Raw genomic sequence first — 18,351 nt, forward strand, 5'->3', positions numbered from 1 at the left:
TGTCCAGCTCTTTGCGACTCTGTGAACTGTAGCCGGCCAAGCTCCTCTGTCCATGGGATTTTCCAAGCAAGGATACTGGAGTGGGTTGCCATTTCCTCCTCCAAGGGATCTTTCTGACCCAGGAATTGAACCCACGTCTCCTGCATTGGCAGGAGGATTCTTTACCACTGAGCCATCTGGAAAGCCCAAGTCTATAATAGTAAAGTCTTAGCCTTCATTTGCTGCATGTCTCTCTGCCCATCAGTTTTGAAAATTGCTTTCTTTTAAATTCAGCAGATGAATATTTAATAGTATCTTGTAGGTGTGGAGAACTTGAGAAATAAAATGTTTGGAAACAAACTTAAGGTTCTGAATTTAAAGAGACTAGTATAGACGAGGGCCAGACCACCTGAATTTAAATCCCTGTTTTGGCACTTTACTTGTGTAATCTTGGACAAATTATCTAATCTCTTTGTGCCTCATTTCACTATCTGCAAAATGAAGATGAGAATAATAGTACCTACCTGTTACAATTATTAAGAGAATTAAATGAGTATTTATGTATATATATAGAACAGTACCTTGCATCTAACTCAGTAAACATTAGCTGTTATCATTTTATCATCACTATCACTATCCAGAAATTTAGCTGGACAGGATTTATTCCATTTTGCAGTATATTTTCTAGCATTAGGAAAGTGCTTATCAAACAGCAACAAAAAAAAGGGGGGGGGAGAAAAAAGGCTTTCATTCTTTCTTCCCTAAAAGAATGTTAAGATGTTAAGTAGTAGCAAACCTTAGGAAACTCAGGTATTAGTTGATTCAGGTTTATCTCCAAGCATTTTCGCTCTGGACTTTATATTTATTCTATATTTATATTCATATCATGAATATGCTTAAGTTTATCAGTTTTTTCCAAATATGTACCTCTAGAAAGTGCATTTACTCAGTAATAACTTTACTAGGTAAACATTTGTTAAATATTCTTTCTCATATCTTATACTTGATCCTCACAACAATTATATGAGGTAGGATAGACTAATGTTACTCTGTTTTACAAATGAGATTCAAAGATATTAAGTGACTTGCCTAACAAATAAGAGCAGGACTTTAACCAGTTCATAGATGTTTGCCTCTCAAGGTGAACTTGCTTTCATATTTCTGCAGTGGTTTCGATTTGAGTTAGTAATTACCACGATGTTACTTCTTCCACCTCTTTAGAAATTAAAGGAAAAAGCACACCAAGAGACATTCATTTACCCTACTATCATTGGTCATATTCCCTGTAAATCATCTCTGCATGCGTTTAGCCAAGAATTGTGCTCATTAAGGACCAGTGTTAGAGTAGTAAGCAAGACAGACATAGTCCCTGCCTTCGTGGATTTAGTTTGTTGGTGGAAGCTGCTGCTGCTGCTGCTAAGTCGCTTCAGTCATGTCCGACTCTGTGCGACCCCAGAGGTGGCAGCCCACCAGGCTCCCCCGTCCCTGGGATTCTCCAGGCAAGAACACTGGAGTGGGTTGCCATTTCCTTCTCCAATGCATGAAAGTGAAAAGTGAAAGGGAAGTCGCTCAGTTGTGTCCAACTCTTAGCGACCCCATGGACTGCAGCCTTCCAGGCTCCTCCATCTATGGGATTTTTCAGGTAAGAGTACTGGAGTGGGATGCCATTGCCTTCTCCATGGTGGAAGCTAGCCATTGTATATAATTTACACAAATGTGTAATTATAAATTATAAAAATAGAAGAATAGGGAGCTATTCTAAAAGCATTGACAGGAAACTGATGTAATGAGGATGGTCGGGAAAGGCTTCCCTGAGGAAGTGACAGTTGAGCTGAGATCTTAAAGATGAATAAGCACAACCTGAGTTTTGTGTAGAGAGAAGAGCAGTTCCGGGAGAGGAGACTACATGTGCAAAGACGTGAAATGGGAAGGCGTATGGAACCAAAAAGTCCGTGTGGCTGGAGAGTGAGCTGAACTGCCTGGGCCTATGTAACTTTTTTCATGAGTCCATTTTTCATAATGTTCAGTGAAATGATAGTGTTAGCAACTTGAGTTTGTTATCAACAGAGACACTAAATAAACTGGTCCTGGTCACCATTCCCACTAATATTTAGCCAGCTTAGCATTCGGAGATTCTGATTTTTGTGCATTTTAGAGGAACTGAGATTTAAAACAATTGTCGTAACATGTAAAACAGAAATTTTGCCGTCAATTCAAAAGAAAAGGGTCTCAAAAACAGAAATTTCAAATAAGTTTTTAAAATTATATTTATTATAAATAATCATGCTCATTTTCAAAATGTAAAGTAATGATTATTTAAAAGAAAACAGTCATGATAATCTTACCATGTAGAAACTCTTAATTATTTTGACATAATAGCCTTAGAGTTTCTTTTTATACAAAGAATATTTTTAATGTTTAATAGTTTCTTTTATATTCTGATTGTTTTTACTTAATTAAATGTGGATTTTCCTGTTATTAAGTGTATATCATTTTTAAAATAAATTTCCATTTTAATTTCTGTGGAAATAAAATAGTCCATTATGGAATTATGTATTATGATTTATTTAATCAGTTAATCTTTTTTTTATTCTTTGAAATAATACTGTTGTAATAAGTATCTTGCAATATGGTATGTCTTTGTAACTATTTCCAATAATTTACTCAGTAAATTCTTAGAAATAGAGTTGCTGATTAAAAGTATATGCAGAATGTTAAAGCTTTTGTCAGGTTGTTTTCCAGAAAGGTTGTACCAGTTATACGTACTCACCAGCATGATACAGGAGTGGTGCGTCTTTTTACCTTTGCCAATACTGGCTAATGTTTTGATCTTTGTAACAAAAAAAAAAAGAGTTCATTTTTCTTTTAACAATTTTATTATTAATGAGGTTAATTTTTTTACTGGTTTAATGACTATTCTGAATCTTTCATATGTTTAATAAATATATTGGAAGTACAGAAAAGAACGGAAATTAACAGAGGAGCCATTGTTTCTGCATCTCTTTTATTCTGAGTTCAGTTTTCACCTTTGTAGTCTTTGTCTATACATCTTTTTATTTCAGCTCTTACTCTTGAATTATAGTTTACCTGAGTATTGCATTCTAGGCTCGTAGCTCTTTTTACTTCAGCAGTTTGCAGATATTATTTCATTATAATCTGACCTCTGTTGTTGATCTTGAGGAATATGCTGACAGTCTTTTATGGGGGAATTTGTCTTTTCTTTTTGTTTTCTATTTAAGATTGCATGTGTTTATATATTTGTTCGGCAGTTTCTCTGGATTATGTCTAGTCATGGATTCATTTTTATTCTTCCTACTTTGGATTCCCTGTGCTTATTGAATCTGTAGATTCAATTCTGGAAAATTCTCAGCTATTGTCTCTTAGAATATTGCCTTTCCCCAGTTCTTCCAGTTCCCTCAGGTACTTTTTTAAACATATTGTTGACTTTATTCTTTTTCTTTCTTGTCTCTTAATTCCTCCCCTCAGTAGTTGCAACACTTGCCACTCTTTTAAATCCCTATTTATTCTAATATTTACAGTATCCTTCCTTTCTTATGAATTACAAACATTTTTTATTATGCAAGAACTTTTTTGCATTATCTTATGCTACCATTTTGCTGGAATTGATAGTCTTGCCAGCTAGTTTTCCTATACAGGGTTTGGGGTTTTTTTTTTCTTTTTTTTCATATTCAAATTTTTTTATAACTGATATTTGGGTATTGTAATTCAAAAGAGCAGGAGAAGACAGTGGTTAACAATTTGGTCGGCGTTATACTGTACAGATAAGAAAGCCTTCCTGAGTGATCAATGCAAAGAAATAGAGGAAAACAATAGAATGAGGAAGACTTTGGTTTGAGAACCTCTACACTGCAGTTAACTTTGCTGAATTCATGACTGGCTCAGGGTTGACAGTCTACTTCCTCCACCTGGCCTCCATCCCACTCACAATATCATTACATATATTAAGTCTAACCTGTTTCTTTTATAAGTAGTTTTTAAACATTTATTGTCAACAAGCAAAGCATCTTGGGCAATTTGTTCTGATTTGATTCCTTTTAGTTTACCTTGAAAGTGAAATCGCTCAGTCCTGTCTGACTCTTTGCGACCCATGGACTGTAGCCTACCATGCTTCTCTGTCTGTGGGATTCTCCAGGCAAGAATACTGGAGCGGGTTGCCATTTCCTTCTCCAGGGGATCTTCCTGACCCAGGGATCAAACCCAGGTCTCCCACATTGGAGGCAGATGCTTTAACCTCTGAGCCACTAGGGAAGCTAGGAATCCCCAAATCCTAAAATGCAAAGAGAGCATTTTTTATAAAATATAACAGTAACTTTTAAAATAAACTTGAGCAATAGCACATCTCAAGAATATCCTAATACCAAAAGGAGGAGGGGGAGAAATTCCTTGGGGGTCCAGTGCTTAGTACTTGCCATTGTCACTTCTGGGGAACTGAAATCCCACAAAGCCATGTGGCATGACCAAGGGAAAAAATACTCCATAAATATGAAATTTTGCTAACTTATTTATATACTCCAGAATCATGTCCAATATTATCTTTTGATATATGCATTTTATAATTGTAAATCCATATATCTAAAAATTTGCTTGCTTCTCTCCCCCTGAAATTCCTCTATGTATTCTCCTGTGTTGACAGAGACAACATACTTGCAATCCTTAATATCTATAAAATACTGGAATATTGTCAAGATTGACAGATTTGAAATTTTTATTCAACAATTGAGTTTTTTCAAACTTTTTGGAGCTTAAAAGGGCTATTGATAACATCATATAAATTACCATTTTTCTCTGACTTATTTCCTTAGGCTATATTCCCATGCATGGGTTTACAAAGTCAGCAAATATCATTAATCTCCTAGCTTTTGTGTGACAGTGATGTTCTAACCTTTCTGTTTTCTAAATTCTAGGTACAGGAGCTTCACGAGGAAGAGGCCCAGTGGGTGAACTATGATGAGGACGAGTTGTGCGTGAAGATGCAGCTAGCTGATGGGATCTTTGAGACCTTGATCAGAGATACTATTGATGTTCTGAATCAAATCAGTGAAAAACAGGGGAGAATGCTACTTGTGTGACATCTTGCAAATAAATCGAACACTGAGTGCTAATATGAGTCCTGGGCCTTTCTGCCTCGTGATACACACCCCGTCTCCATCATAGCAGGAGTGCTTCTGGACCTTGTACCTGTTCTTAAAGACTACTGGTTTGGAGTTCATGGGACAGTGTGATCTATCTGGTATTACAGCCTTTGCCTTTAGAGACTGTCCACTGGATTAATTGGTGGTTTTGGTGGGCAGGGTTGCACTCGTGATGTTGACACACAGTATAATCCTACACCTCTTGTTAGTATTCCTACTGGTCTCAGATGAGGGCTGAAAACACCAGCCTTACCTCTTAGCTTAGACTAGGGTATCACTTCCTTGAGTCTGAAGTCAGGCAAGAGAGGTATATAGATGTGCATCATACCGTTTTTGAAATGTAATCCTGGTTTATACCATGAAAGTCAGACAATGGACATTACAGTCTCTATAAACAGTATTAAACCCTGAACTGCTTTCAGATAGGCAAGTTGGATAATGTGTGCCTATTTCCCATTGTGGAGTGCATTTCATTTCCTTTTGAAGATGATTTTCTTCCATTATTGCAATTGAGCAGCACCAAGTGGACTGTCAAGTTGACAGGAATCAATGGTAGCCTTGCTTTCTGAGCACCATCTAAAGAATTTTAAACTTTTGCATTACGCTTAGTTTTTCTCTGTGGGCATGAAAACAGAGATGTGCCCTCACTGAAGACTGGGCTTACAGGACTGGTGCAGGGCTGGTTCTTCTCCCCCTTGTCGACCCCTGCACTTTCTTACTTCTTCTGAACCTCTACCAGCTGCTCCCAGAATCACAGATCCTCAGGACCATCTCAGGCATCCAGGCATGGCAGAAGTGGAAATAATTCATTTTTGGCCTTCAAACTTTCAGCTCCCATTTCTCCCCAAGAAGTCAGAGACGCTGTTACTTGAATGATTTAGGAAATGAGTGTGTGCACCAAAGACAAAAATATAACTGTCTATTGTTTGTGTGCTTGTTTTACGCTATAGAACATTTTTTTAATTTATTTTAAGATAAATTATTAAGTTGAAAATGTATGTCCCTATTCAGAAGTGAAAGATTCTTCTTGTAATAGTTAAACTTCCGTCTTGAAGCTTCTATGGTTCGTAGTCTTTGCACAGGAAGCCTATGGTTTTAACAAACCCATACACCTGTCCAAGAAGGCAGTTAAATTACATGAAAAGAAGTGAACTTTTCTAAGATCACCTGAAAGTAGCAGGAATGGGATAAGATGATTTGAAGACACTGTAAAATTCAAATTCTGCCTCTCTTGCAGCATTGCTTCTCACAACTATTACCTGTATCTGAAAAAATATATATATAGACTCCAGCTGCTACCTTAGAGCATGTGTGATGCTCTCCTGGGGCCTCAGCACCCTGCCTTCTTGACTGGTTTCTCTTAATCAGTCCTATCCTTCTTCAAGCAGTCTAGAAGAATGTGGATAATCTTAGGCGTGAATGTCAATGCCTTAATACTGAAGGTCCTGATTAGAAGCATGATAGAAGACATCCACTGGATTCATAGTTAAAATATCCTGGAATGTTATACCTTCAAAATATGTTAGGAAACCCCCAAAGATGGTATAATCTTTTAGTGTGCACATTCGTTCATTTCTGCATCTTTCCTCCAGACTTGCCTTTGCGTCTCAAATGTTTCACTATGCACACTTCATTCTCTTTGGTTTCATCTTGTTATTATGAGAAACTTACTGAAGTAATCATTGGAATATTTGCATTTTGCACAAGGACTGGTATGATAGCTCTTGACAAATAAGGAAAGCACTGAAATGTTGTGATAGGGTCTCGGGAAATGCTCAGATTGATGTTGCCAGCATTTCTTCTAGGCTTTTGATGTTGAGCTCTAGTCTTGTAGCCATAATGAGCAAATTGATTAAGAGTAGCTAGGGTTTCTTGGGGTTATTAACGAGTAGTGTGGAGATATTATTTTCATGTAGCCAAGGAAAAGCAAAGCCTTTTCTTTTCAATTGTGTTGTTTGAAAGACGGAAAAACATCTTGTCTACATTCTTTGGCTGTTTGTAGGATTACATAGTCCTTATGATACTGAAACTTTACAGCTGCTGTAAATTTTTTATAAGCGAATATGAAAATAATATAATAGGAATATAGGTTGTTTTTCTACATCCTCATTATTTCGACCTAAATCAATTTTTAATAAAGTTTTATCTTTAGTCTGTATGACTTTGTGATTCCAGAAAAAGGAAAAAAAACAATGATATAAGTCCATGGAGTCAGCATCCTGGACTTAAAGTTCCCTGGTAAGAATGCTGCCAAGAATGTGGTAGTAGCAGTCCCAACATACTCCAGCTCTTGTTACTGTCTTGAGAATCTTGGGTTTCCAATGAGAGGCAGGAATGAATCAGTCTTACTCTTTGCTAGAAATGATTATCCATAGTTTGGTAGCAGAAAACAAGGGAGACTATAATCAGCAGATTTCTTACTGTTGTAACTATTTGAATACAATTGAAAAGGGGTTCATTGTTAGCATTAGGAATAACAAACATGGATACCCAGCCACTTGTTCCATATTGGGATCTTTTTAATCAAGCTCTGCCTCTTAACCAAGAATCTAAATATTCCCTCTTTGTAATCTCTGTTCCTTCTCCCCACACTCCCATCCTCTTTCACTCTTCATAATTCCTCTAAGAAAAAGGTCTTTGCATCAGCAGTAATATCTTTTAGAATAATAGCACTATCAGAATTTAGCAGTAAACCAACCTATAGGCTTCAGATTTATTTCTGAGTCCAAAATAATTTGTGCTATCCAGGGTACTTCACTCTGGGTTAAATAAGTACAGGGTATAGATTCCCTCTTCAGGTCTAAACAGGAATTTTTACTCTAGGGAAAAATGGGAAGAGCTCAAAAGTAGTTAATAAGGAAGGTAATTTGTTTTTCTTTAACATAAAAGAAAGGAAAATTCCTTCTGTGACTACAGGTCTCTGAGAAATTATCTTTCAAAAGAGATTTCATTGCTCATAAGAGTGTTGTGGCCTATTGATAAAAACAATTTTGTTCACTTTCTTGTCTTGAAAAAAAGTGGCCTTAGCTTTTTGCAATACTTGAATAAAGTGTGTACTCGCACAGCGTTAGAGACTCATAACTTTTCTGCAAGAAGTTCAAACTTACATCTTCTTTTACTACCTTAAGAATACTAGTGAATAAAACATTAATTCAAAGAGCAAATGATAGAAACTACAATGATGTTTAATGCAAATTGTAGAAATTTACATGTTTACAAATCATCTTAAACTGGTTGTGCAACAATTCAATAAGATATCTTTGTATTATAAAAATGTGAAGAAAAAATGTAAACTGATGTAAAAGAGGTACTGTCATTTTAATTAACCTATGTTTAATAGCTTTTCCTTCCAAACTTTGCAAAGCCTTCTCGGTAAACACATTGCAAAGCGTTCCCTGGGAGGCCCAGCCTCCCTGTGTGTACTGTATTGTGCAGACATGAAAAAACAAACCCGTTTACTGTGTATTTGTAAATAGCCTGGTCATCAGGCCATTTTCAGCCAATAGTCACATCCAGTGCAACTTCGCACAGAAGACTTAGGGTGTGCTTTGTAAGTATGATCTGTAAAATAACTGGGATGAATTCCCATGTACACCTGTGTAAATAGATTTGTTAACTGAAATGTACTTTAAGAAAAGAGGAAAATCTGTAAATAAACTGATTTGTAAATTAATTTCATGTCAGGCATTCATTTCCTTTTTTGCCTTTTGAGCCAAGTTTCGAAAGCTAGTCTGCGTAAAATTCACTTCTGATCTCTTACTGGACAGCAGAGTGCTGATGCCTGAGCAAAAGAGTAGGGCAGGCTGCACGGAGGCGCTCTTGACACAAATGCCACTTCCACACCTTCAGCAGTCACTGCGCATACCTTCGTGTCTGAGCACTGTGCCCAGTGCAGGGGAGATAATGAAGATGACAGGCATGATCCTTGACCTTGGGGGATGAAAGAGAGACATCAAAAAATAATTTCAAAAACAGGGCATGCATGACAAATGTGGTAAGTCCTGCAAAGGAAGCATGTGCTGTTTTGAGAGTATGCAATACAAGGACCCAGCAGAGCAAGGGAGTGAGTCAGAGGAGAGTTCCCTGATAAAGTACAACACTGTGTTCTGTTTTCTTCCTGTCATTCACAGCAAATGTCTTTTCTCCTAAGTGACTTGAATTCTGATCACCCTTATAAAATATAACACGTGGAAACTCACAATTAAGTGAACAAAGAAGAACAACTATCTGATGATGTGATGTGGCTATAATTTATTTCTAGATATACAAACTTGGAGAAGAATGGGGCTAGACATACAGAAGAATAAAAGTACTGCAAAGGTGGAAATGGATGGTGTTCAGGATTATGAATGATCTCTGGTGCAACAAGTCAGAAGTCATCACCATCATCTCACCTGAATTCCTCTGGTAGCCTCCTGATGTCTGTCCCTGCTACACCTTTTACCTGCTACACAACCATGAACATTCAAGAAGTTCTCAGAAAAAGATCCCATATTGCAGCAAGTTCTAAGAAATTGCTTTCGAGTGCCCGCTTTTTGCCAGATACTGTGTTTGTTAGTAAGTCACAGTAGTAATGACAGCTTGAACCTTGGAATAAAGACCAAATGTCTGTTTTCTTGAATGAAAACACGCAAAAATAGTAGATGGGAGGAAGGCAGTTAACAGCAGGGCTAAGTAGAAGGTGAGACCAGCACTGGTGGGACCTCCAGTGATGAGTGCCTGTAGAGGTGAGTGCTGGAGAAGCAAGCCAGTGCTCCATGAGATCCCAGAAAAGCTCAGAAACTGGAGGCCGCGGCTGCCACAGAGAAAGGTGTGAAGCATGGCATTATTGTTTCACTGGCTGGCCGAAGCTGTGCGGCCACCTGTAGGGCCAAAGCTAAAAGGCAGGCTAGTGCTACCCACGGAAAAGGCCAGTGCGTAAGGTCACTGAGAACAGACAACGGCACCGCAAGCTCGAGTGGTACCGCTTTGCCTTGCAGAAAGAGGCGAGAAAGCGCCCAGGATCCAGTCCCTTGCCGTGCTTTGTCCCCCGTGGCCAGCGGGTCCATCCGAAGCCTGAGAGGTTGGCACACCCCTCTTGGTGTTGTATGGAAGGACCCTGTCACCTCCTGTGGGGTCTGAGATACAGCAAGCTAGGGGCGTGCCTGAACAGAGGGCCACTGACGCTGGCATGGAAGCAGAAGCCGGAGTACAGGCTGAGTCTGAAGCAGGGAAGGGTGATGAGCCCGGCACAGACTGTGAGGACTCTCAACTTGGTAAGGATGTGTTCCAGGCCCATTCTTACGTGACCATACAGAAGGCGAGAAGTGGTACATGACTGCCTTTCCTGGCAGTCCACCCCACCCCTGCTGCCCAGATGCTGACAGAGCAGATGAAGGTGCACCGAATCTGGTAGGACCATTGTTGGCCCCAAATGTGTAGGCGGAGCTGGGTGATGGGCCCCCTGAACCTCTGCTCGGATGCAGCGTACTTGCAGAGCCTCCCTGTCACCCTGAGACGGCGCATCACCAGAGTCACTAGAAGAACAGACCCAGGAGGATGATCAAGCAGGCCTCCCTGGAGGGTGGTCCTCAACTAGGAACCACCAGTGCCTGGACTCAAAAGTGGACACCAGGGGGACTGGGGGTGCGCAGATGGTAATCATTCGGCCCAAGCCGGGCGCTTCTGCCTCCCCACCCTGTCAATATGCCCACAGCAAAAGGCGCTGGCAATCGTGTTGATAGTAACACCACCCCCTTCTCCCAGTGGAATGAGAGAGCCATTCAGGTGTGCATCACCACCTTGGCTAATGTGGGTTGTGATTCTTGTTGATCTGAAGGAAAGTCCAAGTCACTGTGTACCGGCCAAGCCATTAAGATGGCAGTGTGGGACAAGAGGAGCCTTGTTCTGGGACGAGAAGCCCAGCATTGTTTGAGTTGGCCTCCTCTCCCGCCTGCTGTGCTGATTCTTATCAGAGTGTCATGCAAGCACCACAGAGGCGTCTTAGTTCAAGTTCCCACCTCGCTCCCACTCCAGGAAACACCCAAAGCTGAAGACACTCTCATCGGCTACTTCTGCGGGACCCACTGCCCCTTGTTGCTTGAGCCCGACAGTCCATCCTGGGGAGGGGAGTCATCCTGAATGGACTTGACATGCCCAGTAATATCACCCGCTTGAGTCAGAGGTCCCAGCTCGGCCAGGGGAAACTAGCGCCCCGTGTTCTGTGTTGGGTTCCCGGGAGGGAGGCACTTGGTGGTAGCATTGCCCCCACATTTGAACTGGGAGGCCCTCCTGGTGATCCCACTGTGGCCCCGATCACATCACTCCCAGGAAGTGTGTTCCAGCAGGAGAGAAAGAACGGTTGGGTGTCCTGGCATTGGGATTTGGCTAGTGCAAGCTAATCAGGCAATTGCCTGGTCCTCCACCCTGTCCAAGTTCAGTGTCACCCACTGTGTGTTGGAGCGCAGTGCTTAGTGTTCAAATGGCTTTTCCTAAGTGGGGGTGCCATTCAGTAAGCTGGGTTTTTTGATGGCTTTGTTGCAGTTGTTGAGGACTGAATGGAAAGATCCAATCAAGCTTATTCAGAAACCCTGCCCAAGTGAGAAGACGGCAGGACCCTCCTCTGGAAAAGCAGAGTAGCACTGGAGAAAAGACCTGTAGGTACTAGCATTTGAAGACCCCTTCAGAGGAAAAGTTGGATTGCCACCTGATCTCCTTCCAGTAGCGTCGACCAGTCAAAAAGCCCCACCAACGCATACTGAGTTACTCATCACACTTTAGGCACATTACCCATGTGTGAACAAACAGCCAGCCATCTCCAGACATTTGGGGGACGCCTCCTATATGAAACGTGTGTGCTAAGTCACTTCAGTCGTGTCCAACTCTTGTGCCACCCAATGGACTGTAGCCCTCCAGGCTCCTCTGCCCATGGGATTCTCCAGGCAAGAATACTGGAATGGGTTGCCATGTCCTCCTCCAGGGGATCTTCCTGACCCAGGGATTGAACCCACATGCCGTCTATCTCCTGCACTGGCAGGTGGGTTCTTTACCAATAGCGCCACCTGGGAAACCACCTATGGGAAACAGACCAACCCAAAAAGGAAAGAAAAAGGCAGGGGGTGGGGAGTGCGGAATTCTGCTGAAACAATGAGTGGCACAAAAGAAAACATCACAAGGAACAAAAACTGTCATTAAAATTAAAATCCTGAGCTAGCAGAAGCAATATTGTATCCATAAAATAGGAATGAGATGCTCTGAAAGAGTAGAGTCAGACAACAAGATACTGCTCTTGAAAAGTAAAAGTATTGTAGCCATAATTTTAAATTCAATAGAAAGTTAGAGGATAGAATTAAGGAAGTCCTTCTAGGAAATAAAACTAAGGTAGATAAAAATAGGAAAGAAACAGATAAAATCAGGGAACCAATCCAGGAAATCCAACACCTAATTAACTGGACATCTAACAAGAACAAACAAGAGGAAATGACACCAGAAAAAATTCTGGAAATTAAATATATGAGTTTCTCATTGGAAACTGTTCAGTGGGTGTCCAGCACAATAAATAGACCCCCAGTAATTGTGTCATTGTGAACTATTAGGACTCAGTAGGTAAAGAAACTATTCTTAAAGTTTCTGCACAGAAAAATAAAATATTGCATGTAAAGGATTAGGAATAAGAATATCATCATTCTCCTGAGAAGAAACATTGGAGGCCTTGAGAAAAATACAGCAGAATTTTCAAAAACTGAATGGGAATAATTTTCATCCAAAAGTCTACACTTGGCCAAACAATGAATCAAGTGTTAAGGCAGAGTATGGACACTTTCAGAAATGCTAAGTCCTTACTTATCAAGCATCCTTTTCCCATAAACCATGAAAGGTAAAGACTTGGGATCCAGAAACAAGGGCTCTGTTCCAGGAAGACTGTGTGGGAAACTCCCAAGATGACCTGGAAAAGGCATTTCCAGGATGACGGCTATCTTGCACACCTAAGGAACAGTTCAGACGGGAGCAGGGGGATGGACAGCTTGAGAAGGAAGCTCTCTGGTGGAAGGGAGGGTGGAGAAGAGAGTAGGAAATAACCTGATGTTTTAATCATGTGAAACTTTTAATTGGTAGGCTGCTGGAAGGTGAGAAAAGGCTTAGTAATAGGTTCAAAGAATGAGTAATGAAAAAATGAGGAAAAACAGTGTTGTACAAATAGGGAACAATCATGACATACTGCTTGGCTCAACTAGAAACAATGTTTATCATTAAAATACTGTAAAAGCTGAATATGGTGATATTATTATATTGAGAAGATGAGGAAGGGAAGGGTGGTATCAGAGAACTAAATATGCATCTACCATACTAGCAAATCTGATGGTTAATTTCATGTGTCAACTTGGCAAGGCCAAAGTATCCAGATATTTGATCAAACATCAGTCTAGATGTCTCTATGTATTAGATGACATTGACATCTAAATCAGCAGATTTTCAATAAAACTGATTATTCTTCATAATGTGGTGGGCCTTGTCCATTCAGGCAAAGGATTTAAGAGGAGGAGGAAAAAAGACTGAGGGCCCCACAGGGAAGAGGGAATTCTGACCCCAGACAGCCTTTGGCCTCAAGCTGCAACATCAGCTCTTACCTCAGCCTGCTGGCCTTCTTTGCTGATTTTGTACCTGCCAATCCCTACAGTTCCTCTCTTTTTCTCTGTCTCTCTCTCTCTCTCTCCACACATACATTGCATTGGTTCTGTTTCTCTGGAGAACCCTGAGGAATACAGGCATTCAATAGCTAAAGTATAAGAACACCAAGGTAAAGACCAGATCAAAAATCTGAAATGAAATGATGAACAGTGGGTGCCTCTGGATGATGCGAACTAGAGAAATGAGATTGAAGACTCCTCTGTGTATCTCTGTTTAACAAAAAAAAAAATTTTTTTTTTGCCATGTACAATAACTTTCTGGGGGACTGCACTGGGTTTTTTTTTATAGCATGCGGGATCTAGTTCCCCAACCAGGGATAGAACCTGGGCCCCCTGCATTGGGAGCACAGAGTCTCAATCACTGGACCATCAGGGAAGTCCCTACAAGAATCACCTGGATAATAAAAATTAATACTCCCTCTGCCCCCAGATAAAGCTGCACCAAAAAGACCATATTCAGCTTCTCTTCCTTTACTTCTCTAACCACATTTAGATAGAATTATACTCCTTTTCCTCTTATAATGTCAACACTATCCCAGTACTACTGTCTGCAAAAGTTAACTTTAGGTCACAGCTTTTCAACCTAAGTATTTTTCGTTTCAACTAAGAATTAGATTCAAGGTCATTAGAAAAATGTTGATGTGTAATTGAAATGGTGCATTTAACACAATTTAAAATATTTTAGTTCTTTTGCATATTAAAAAAAGATTAAAGATGTGTGTTCGATTGTAGGGAAGTGATTTGTCCTGTTGTGTCGCTAACTAGTGACCTCAATGTGTCAACTTGAGTAGAACTACATTCAGAAGCCCCACATTTCCCTTGGCTCTGTAATTCTTACAATTTATTTTGTTTTCGTGACACTGGCATCATCTGTAAGGAGATATCAAATTTTTGTGTGTTTTTGTTTGAACAAGGATATTGTTGAAAAATACATTTTATGCAATTTGTCTTAAGAATGCACATCAGGAAACCCAAAACCACTCTTTTAGCTCCAAACACATTCCAGGATTCTGAGTTTCCACAATACAAAGAGGCATGTGTGATGACCCATTTTAAGCACAGTCAAAATATTTTGAAAAGTAATAATCATCTAAATAACTTCCCTAACTGGTCTGTCAGTGTTATTACTACTATTTTGAGAAAATTGATTTAAACAATTAGATGAGCTAAGTGGAATTTTAAAACTCCAGATTCCTACTCTGAGTCTCAAGGTTGAGTTTCTTCAGTGAGAGAAAGGGGGTAGAAAAGGCATTTATTCAAGAATTCCTTGGGAGCTGCAATATTGACCATTCCCGCTTCTGGCCTTTGAGACCAGTATCTTGTTAATTCTACTTCCTTACAAAGAACAATTGCTCAAAGTGTACATAATATGAAAGTTTGTCTTAAGAAGCCTCCATACACTATTTTCATCACTCTGGGAGACCCAGAATAGAAGCCAGGAGAAACTGTACCTTTCTGGTGAAGAAGATGAACCAATTAACAGTTTTGCCCTTCAGTGAAGGGCTCTTCCAGTGATTGGAAACAAGACCATTTTGGTTTCTACATCTTTGCTTATAAAAAGAGCTAAGGACCTCAATGTGTGAAATAACCAATATGAAAAATAAATTTTACTGAGAACTCTCACAGCTAATAGTCATTTGACTGCAAGGAACAGAATACTTGGCTAAAAGGAGATCAACAAGAGGGTCTTGGACCTCTCACACAACAAGGAATCTAGAGGTAGACAGTGCTGGGATCTGTCAATGACTGTGCAATGTCAGAGCTTTGTGTCAACTTCATTCTCTTTGATCCCTTGCTCATGATGGCCGGGTGTCCAGACCAGCTCCAAGTACCTTGTTCTCACACATCATCCAAAGGGAGAAGGAAGGGAAGGGATTCTATCTACTTCATTCTCTCTTTTACCCAGAGAATGGAGTTATTCCCAGAAATTACAAGGGGAAATTCATTTAAAATGATACTAGAGAATGAATATGTGTTCATGGAGCCTAGGGATCAATCTTGCCCCGATTCCCATTTCCTCTCATGTCTCTTTCTTGTTGTTATTATTATCATTTTCTCTGCTACTGCAATTTTTGTTAAATGTTTTGGTGAGAAAAAAAGAATTGAGAAGCTATTCATATAAGTCAAAAAGAAATATGTGTTTATGTCAGCAAAAGAAGTTCAAAGTTAAAAAATAATTTATTTTATTGAAGTGTAGTTGATTTACAATGCTGTGCTAGTTTCTGGTGTCCAGAAAAGTGATTCTGATATATCCATATATGTATATTATTTTTTCATATTCTTTTCCATGGTATGTTATTAGAAGATACTGAATACAGTTCCCTGTGCTTGTTGTGTATCTGTTTTATAAATAGTGGTTTGTATCTGCTAATCCCAAACTCCTAATTTATCCCTTCCCCCTTTCAAAGTTCAACAATTTTAACTTAAAAAATATTTTCAATTACTCCCGTAAGTCCCAGCCAACTTCCCCTGATGCGTCACTGGCCAGCATCCTCCTCAAATTGTGAAACTCAGCAAGTATCCAGAATTGTCAGGTCAGATTTTCAAGTATCCAGAAATTTCAGGACCTTCTGAGGGCAGGTCCCATAGGTAAGGAAGAAGAATGGGGATGTGACTATTTATTTCACAACCAGCAGTGTCTGCAAATGTATATATCCCAAGCTGCTGACTTTCTTGGCAAAGTTATGAGTTTGTGACTAAATAAAGGTGTAACTGAGGAGCGCTTGCTGACCGGTCATGTCATCATGCCAACACCCTTCAGTGTGCTCTATTATGACAAGAAGGGCCTTGGGCGCTCATCCTCTCTTCACTGTTGGGAACAACCACATACCAAATAGCCACAAAATGGAGCAAGTTCTCCAGCTTTAAATGCACTGAGACAAAACCATTATTCTTGATCTCATTCATTAGCCGGAAGGTCTTCAAATTTCCCTTGCATGATTTATGATCCGGGTGTGGAGGCAAAACACACGCGTGTTAATAAGTAAAGGAAACCATTAGGTAACCGCCATCCAGGGCCAAGTTCATCATCCATCCATTCATTCCACGCGTCCACTATTTTCTGGCTTTGTTCTGTGCACTGGCAATCCCCACAAAAAAATAAGAAATCTAGGTCGCTGTTCTACTTGCTTACATTCTGGCAGGAGGAGACAGACAATAAAACAAGCAGTATCTTGGGACTTCCCTGGCAGTCCAGTGGTGAAGATTTCACACTTCCACTGCAAGGGAGCATGTGGGTTTGATCCCTGGTTGGGGAACTAAGATCCCACATGCCTGTGAAACACAGCAAGGTGGACGGGGGTGTGGAGGGAAGGGTAATGAGGAAAGTGGTAAGATCTATGAAGATTCATGAACAGGTGAGGTAAAGAAGGGGTAAGGCAGGAACTACTCTGTACAGAAGGGTCAGGGAAAGCCTTTCTGAAAAGCTAACACTCGAGCTGAGATCTGGATGATGAGAAGATCTGAGGGAAGGGCATTCCAGGCAGAGGGAACAGCCACTGCAAAGGCTCTCAGCTGCGAATGAGGAATAGAGAATAGACGGGTGTGGCTGCAGCCCTGTGAGCAAGAGAGGGCGGGAGATGCTGAGCTGGGGCCTCCCTGGCCGTGGCGTGGGGCTGGGGTCTATTCTCCCAGTATGTCACCTGGGAGAGCCATAACCAGGGGAGTGACAAGGTCAGGTCTGTACTTCGAAAATCTCCCTCTGGTTGCTGAACAATGAACGAAGAAGCTGTAGCAGGGGAATCTGATGACAGAGACTAGAGCGTGAGCTGCAGAGAGGGAGTGCCTTGCAAAGGCAGGCCCTGGGCTGCTCCTGACTGAATGGGGCGTTGACGGAAAGAGAGGTGTTGGCCTGACGTCAGTGCTGTGCGTTTGGTGGAAACGTGGAAGGCTGGGCGAGGATGCTCTTGTTAATTCAGGTTATTCAGAGGTGGGGAGGACGACTGTGGCCTGTGATATCAAAAAAACCTTTCGGAAGGGTGTGGGTCCTGAGCTTTGGGCTTGACAAAGAGAGGTCTGAGAGGGAGCTTCACGCAGAGGGAAAATGTGAGCACAGACCAGTGGGCTGGCTTACGGGAGCGGGGTGCACGTGGGGAGGATAGGCTCGGGGAGACAGGCTGAGACCACATGATGGCCATGTTTAATTTTAGTTGGTGCGTGACTCCATTTACCAGTTCTTCAGCAACCACAGGGGACAACTGTGCCAACAGCTATGAACATCTGAACAGCGGGAGGCCTCGGGGAGGCCACAGGCGTCTGCCAAGAGTCCTCACGGAGGGGTATTGAACTCTTCTCCACCACCAGGAGTCTGTTCCCCAACCTGAGAGGCTTAGAGACAGGAAGGTTCTCCCAGAACCTTCATGTCCAGGCACTCTAGAGAAGCCAAAATAAGTCTCATAAATTGAAGACTACACCAGAAATCTTCCTTACTAATTTACAGTGGAGAGTATAACTTTTCAAAGAGCCCAACACCCTTATCTTCTCCCCATGGGCACGCACCCTGCCCTTTCCTGGTCCCAGAGGTCGCGCCGTTAATTAGCAGTAGGTTTGGTGAG

General features: G+C 40.9%; 1 protein-coding gene across 4 annotated transcripts in view; it reads left to right on the forward strand.

Moving 5' to 3' along the window:
* Positions 1 to 8,805, forward strand: part of CEP350 (centrosomal protein 350) — a 159,991-nt gene extending 151,186 nt beyond the window's left edge. For all 4 annotated transcript variants that reach the window (XM_018060668.1, XM_018060670.1, XM_018060671.1 and 1 more), the window contains one exon: positions 4,905 to 8,805. In XM_018060668.1, the coding sequence (XP_017916157.1) occupies positions 4,905 to 5,069 (165 nt within the window). In that variant the 3' untranslated portion in view covers positions 5,070 to 8,805. The remainder of the gene's footprint in view (positions 1 to 4,904) is intronic.

Source organism: Capra hircus, chromosome 16 (genome assembly GCF_001704415.2).
Source record: "Capra hircus breed San Clemente chromosome 16, ASM170441v1, whole genome shotgun sequence".
NCBI classification, from domain to species: domain Eukaryota; kingdom Metazoa; phylum Chordata; class Mammalia; order Artiodactyla; family Bovidae; genus Capra; species Capra hircus.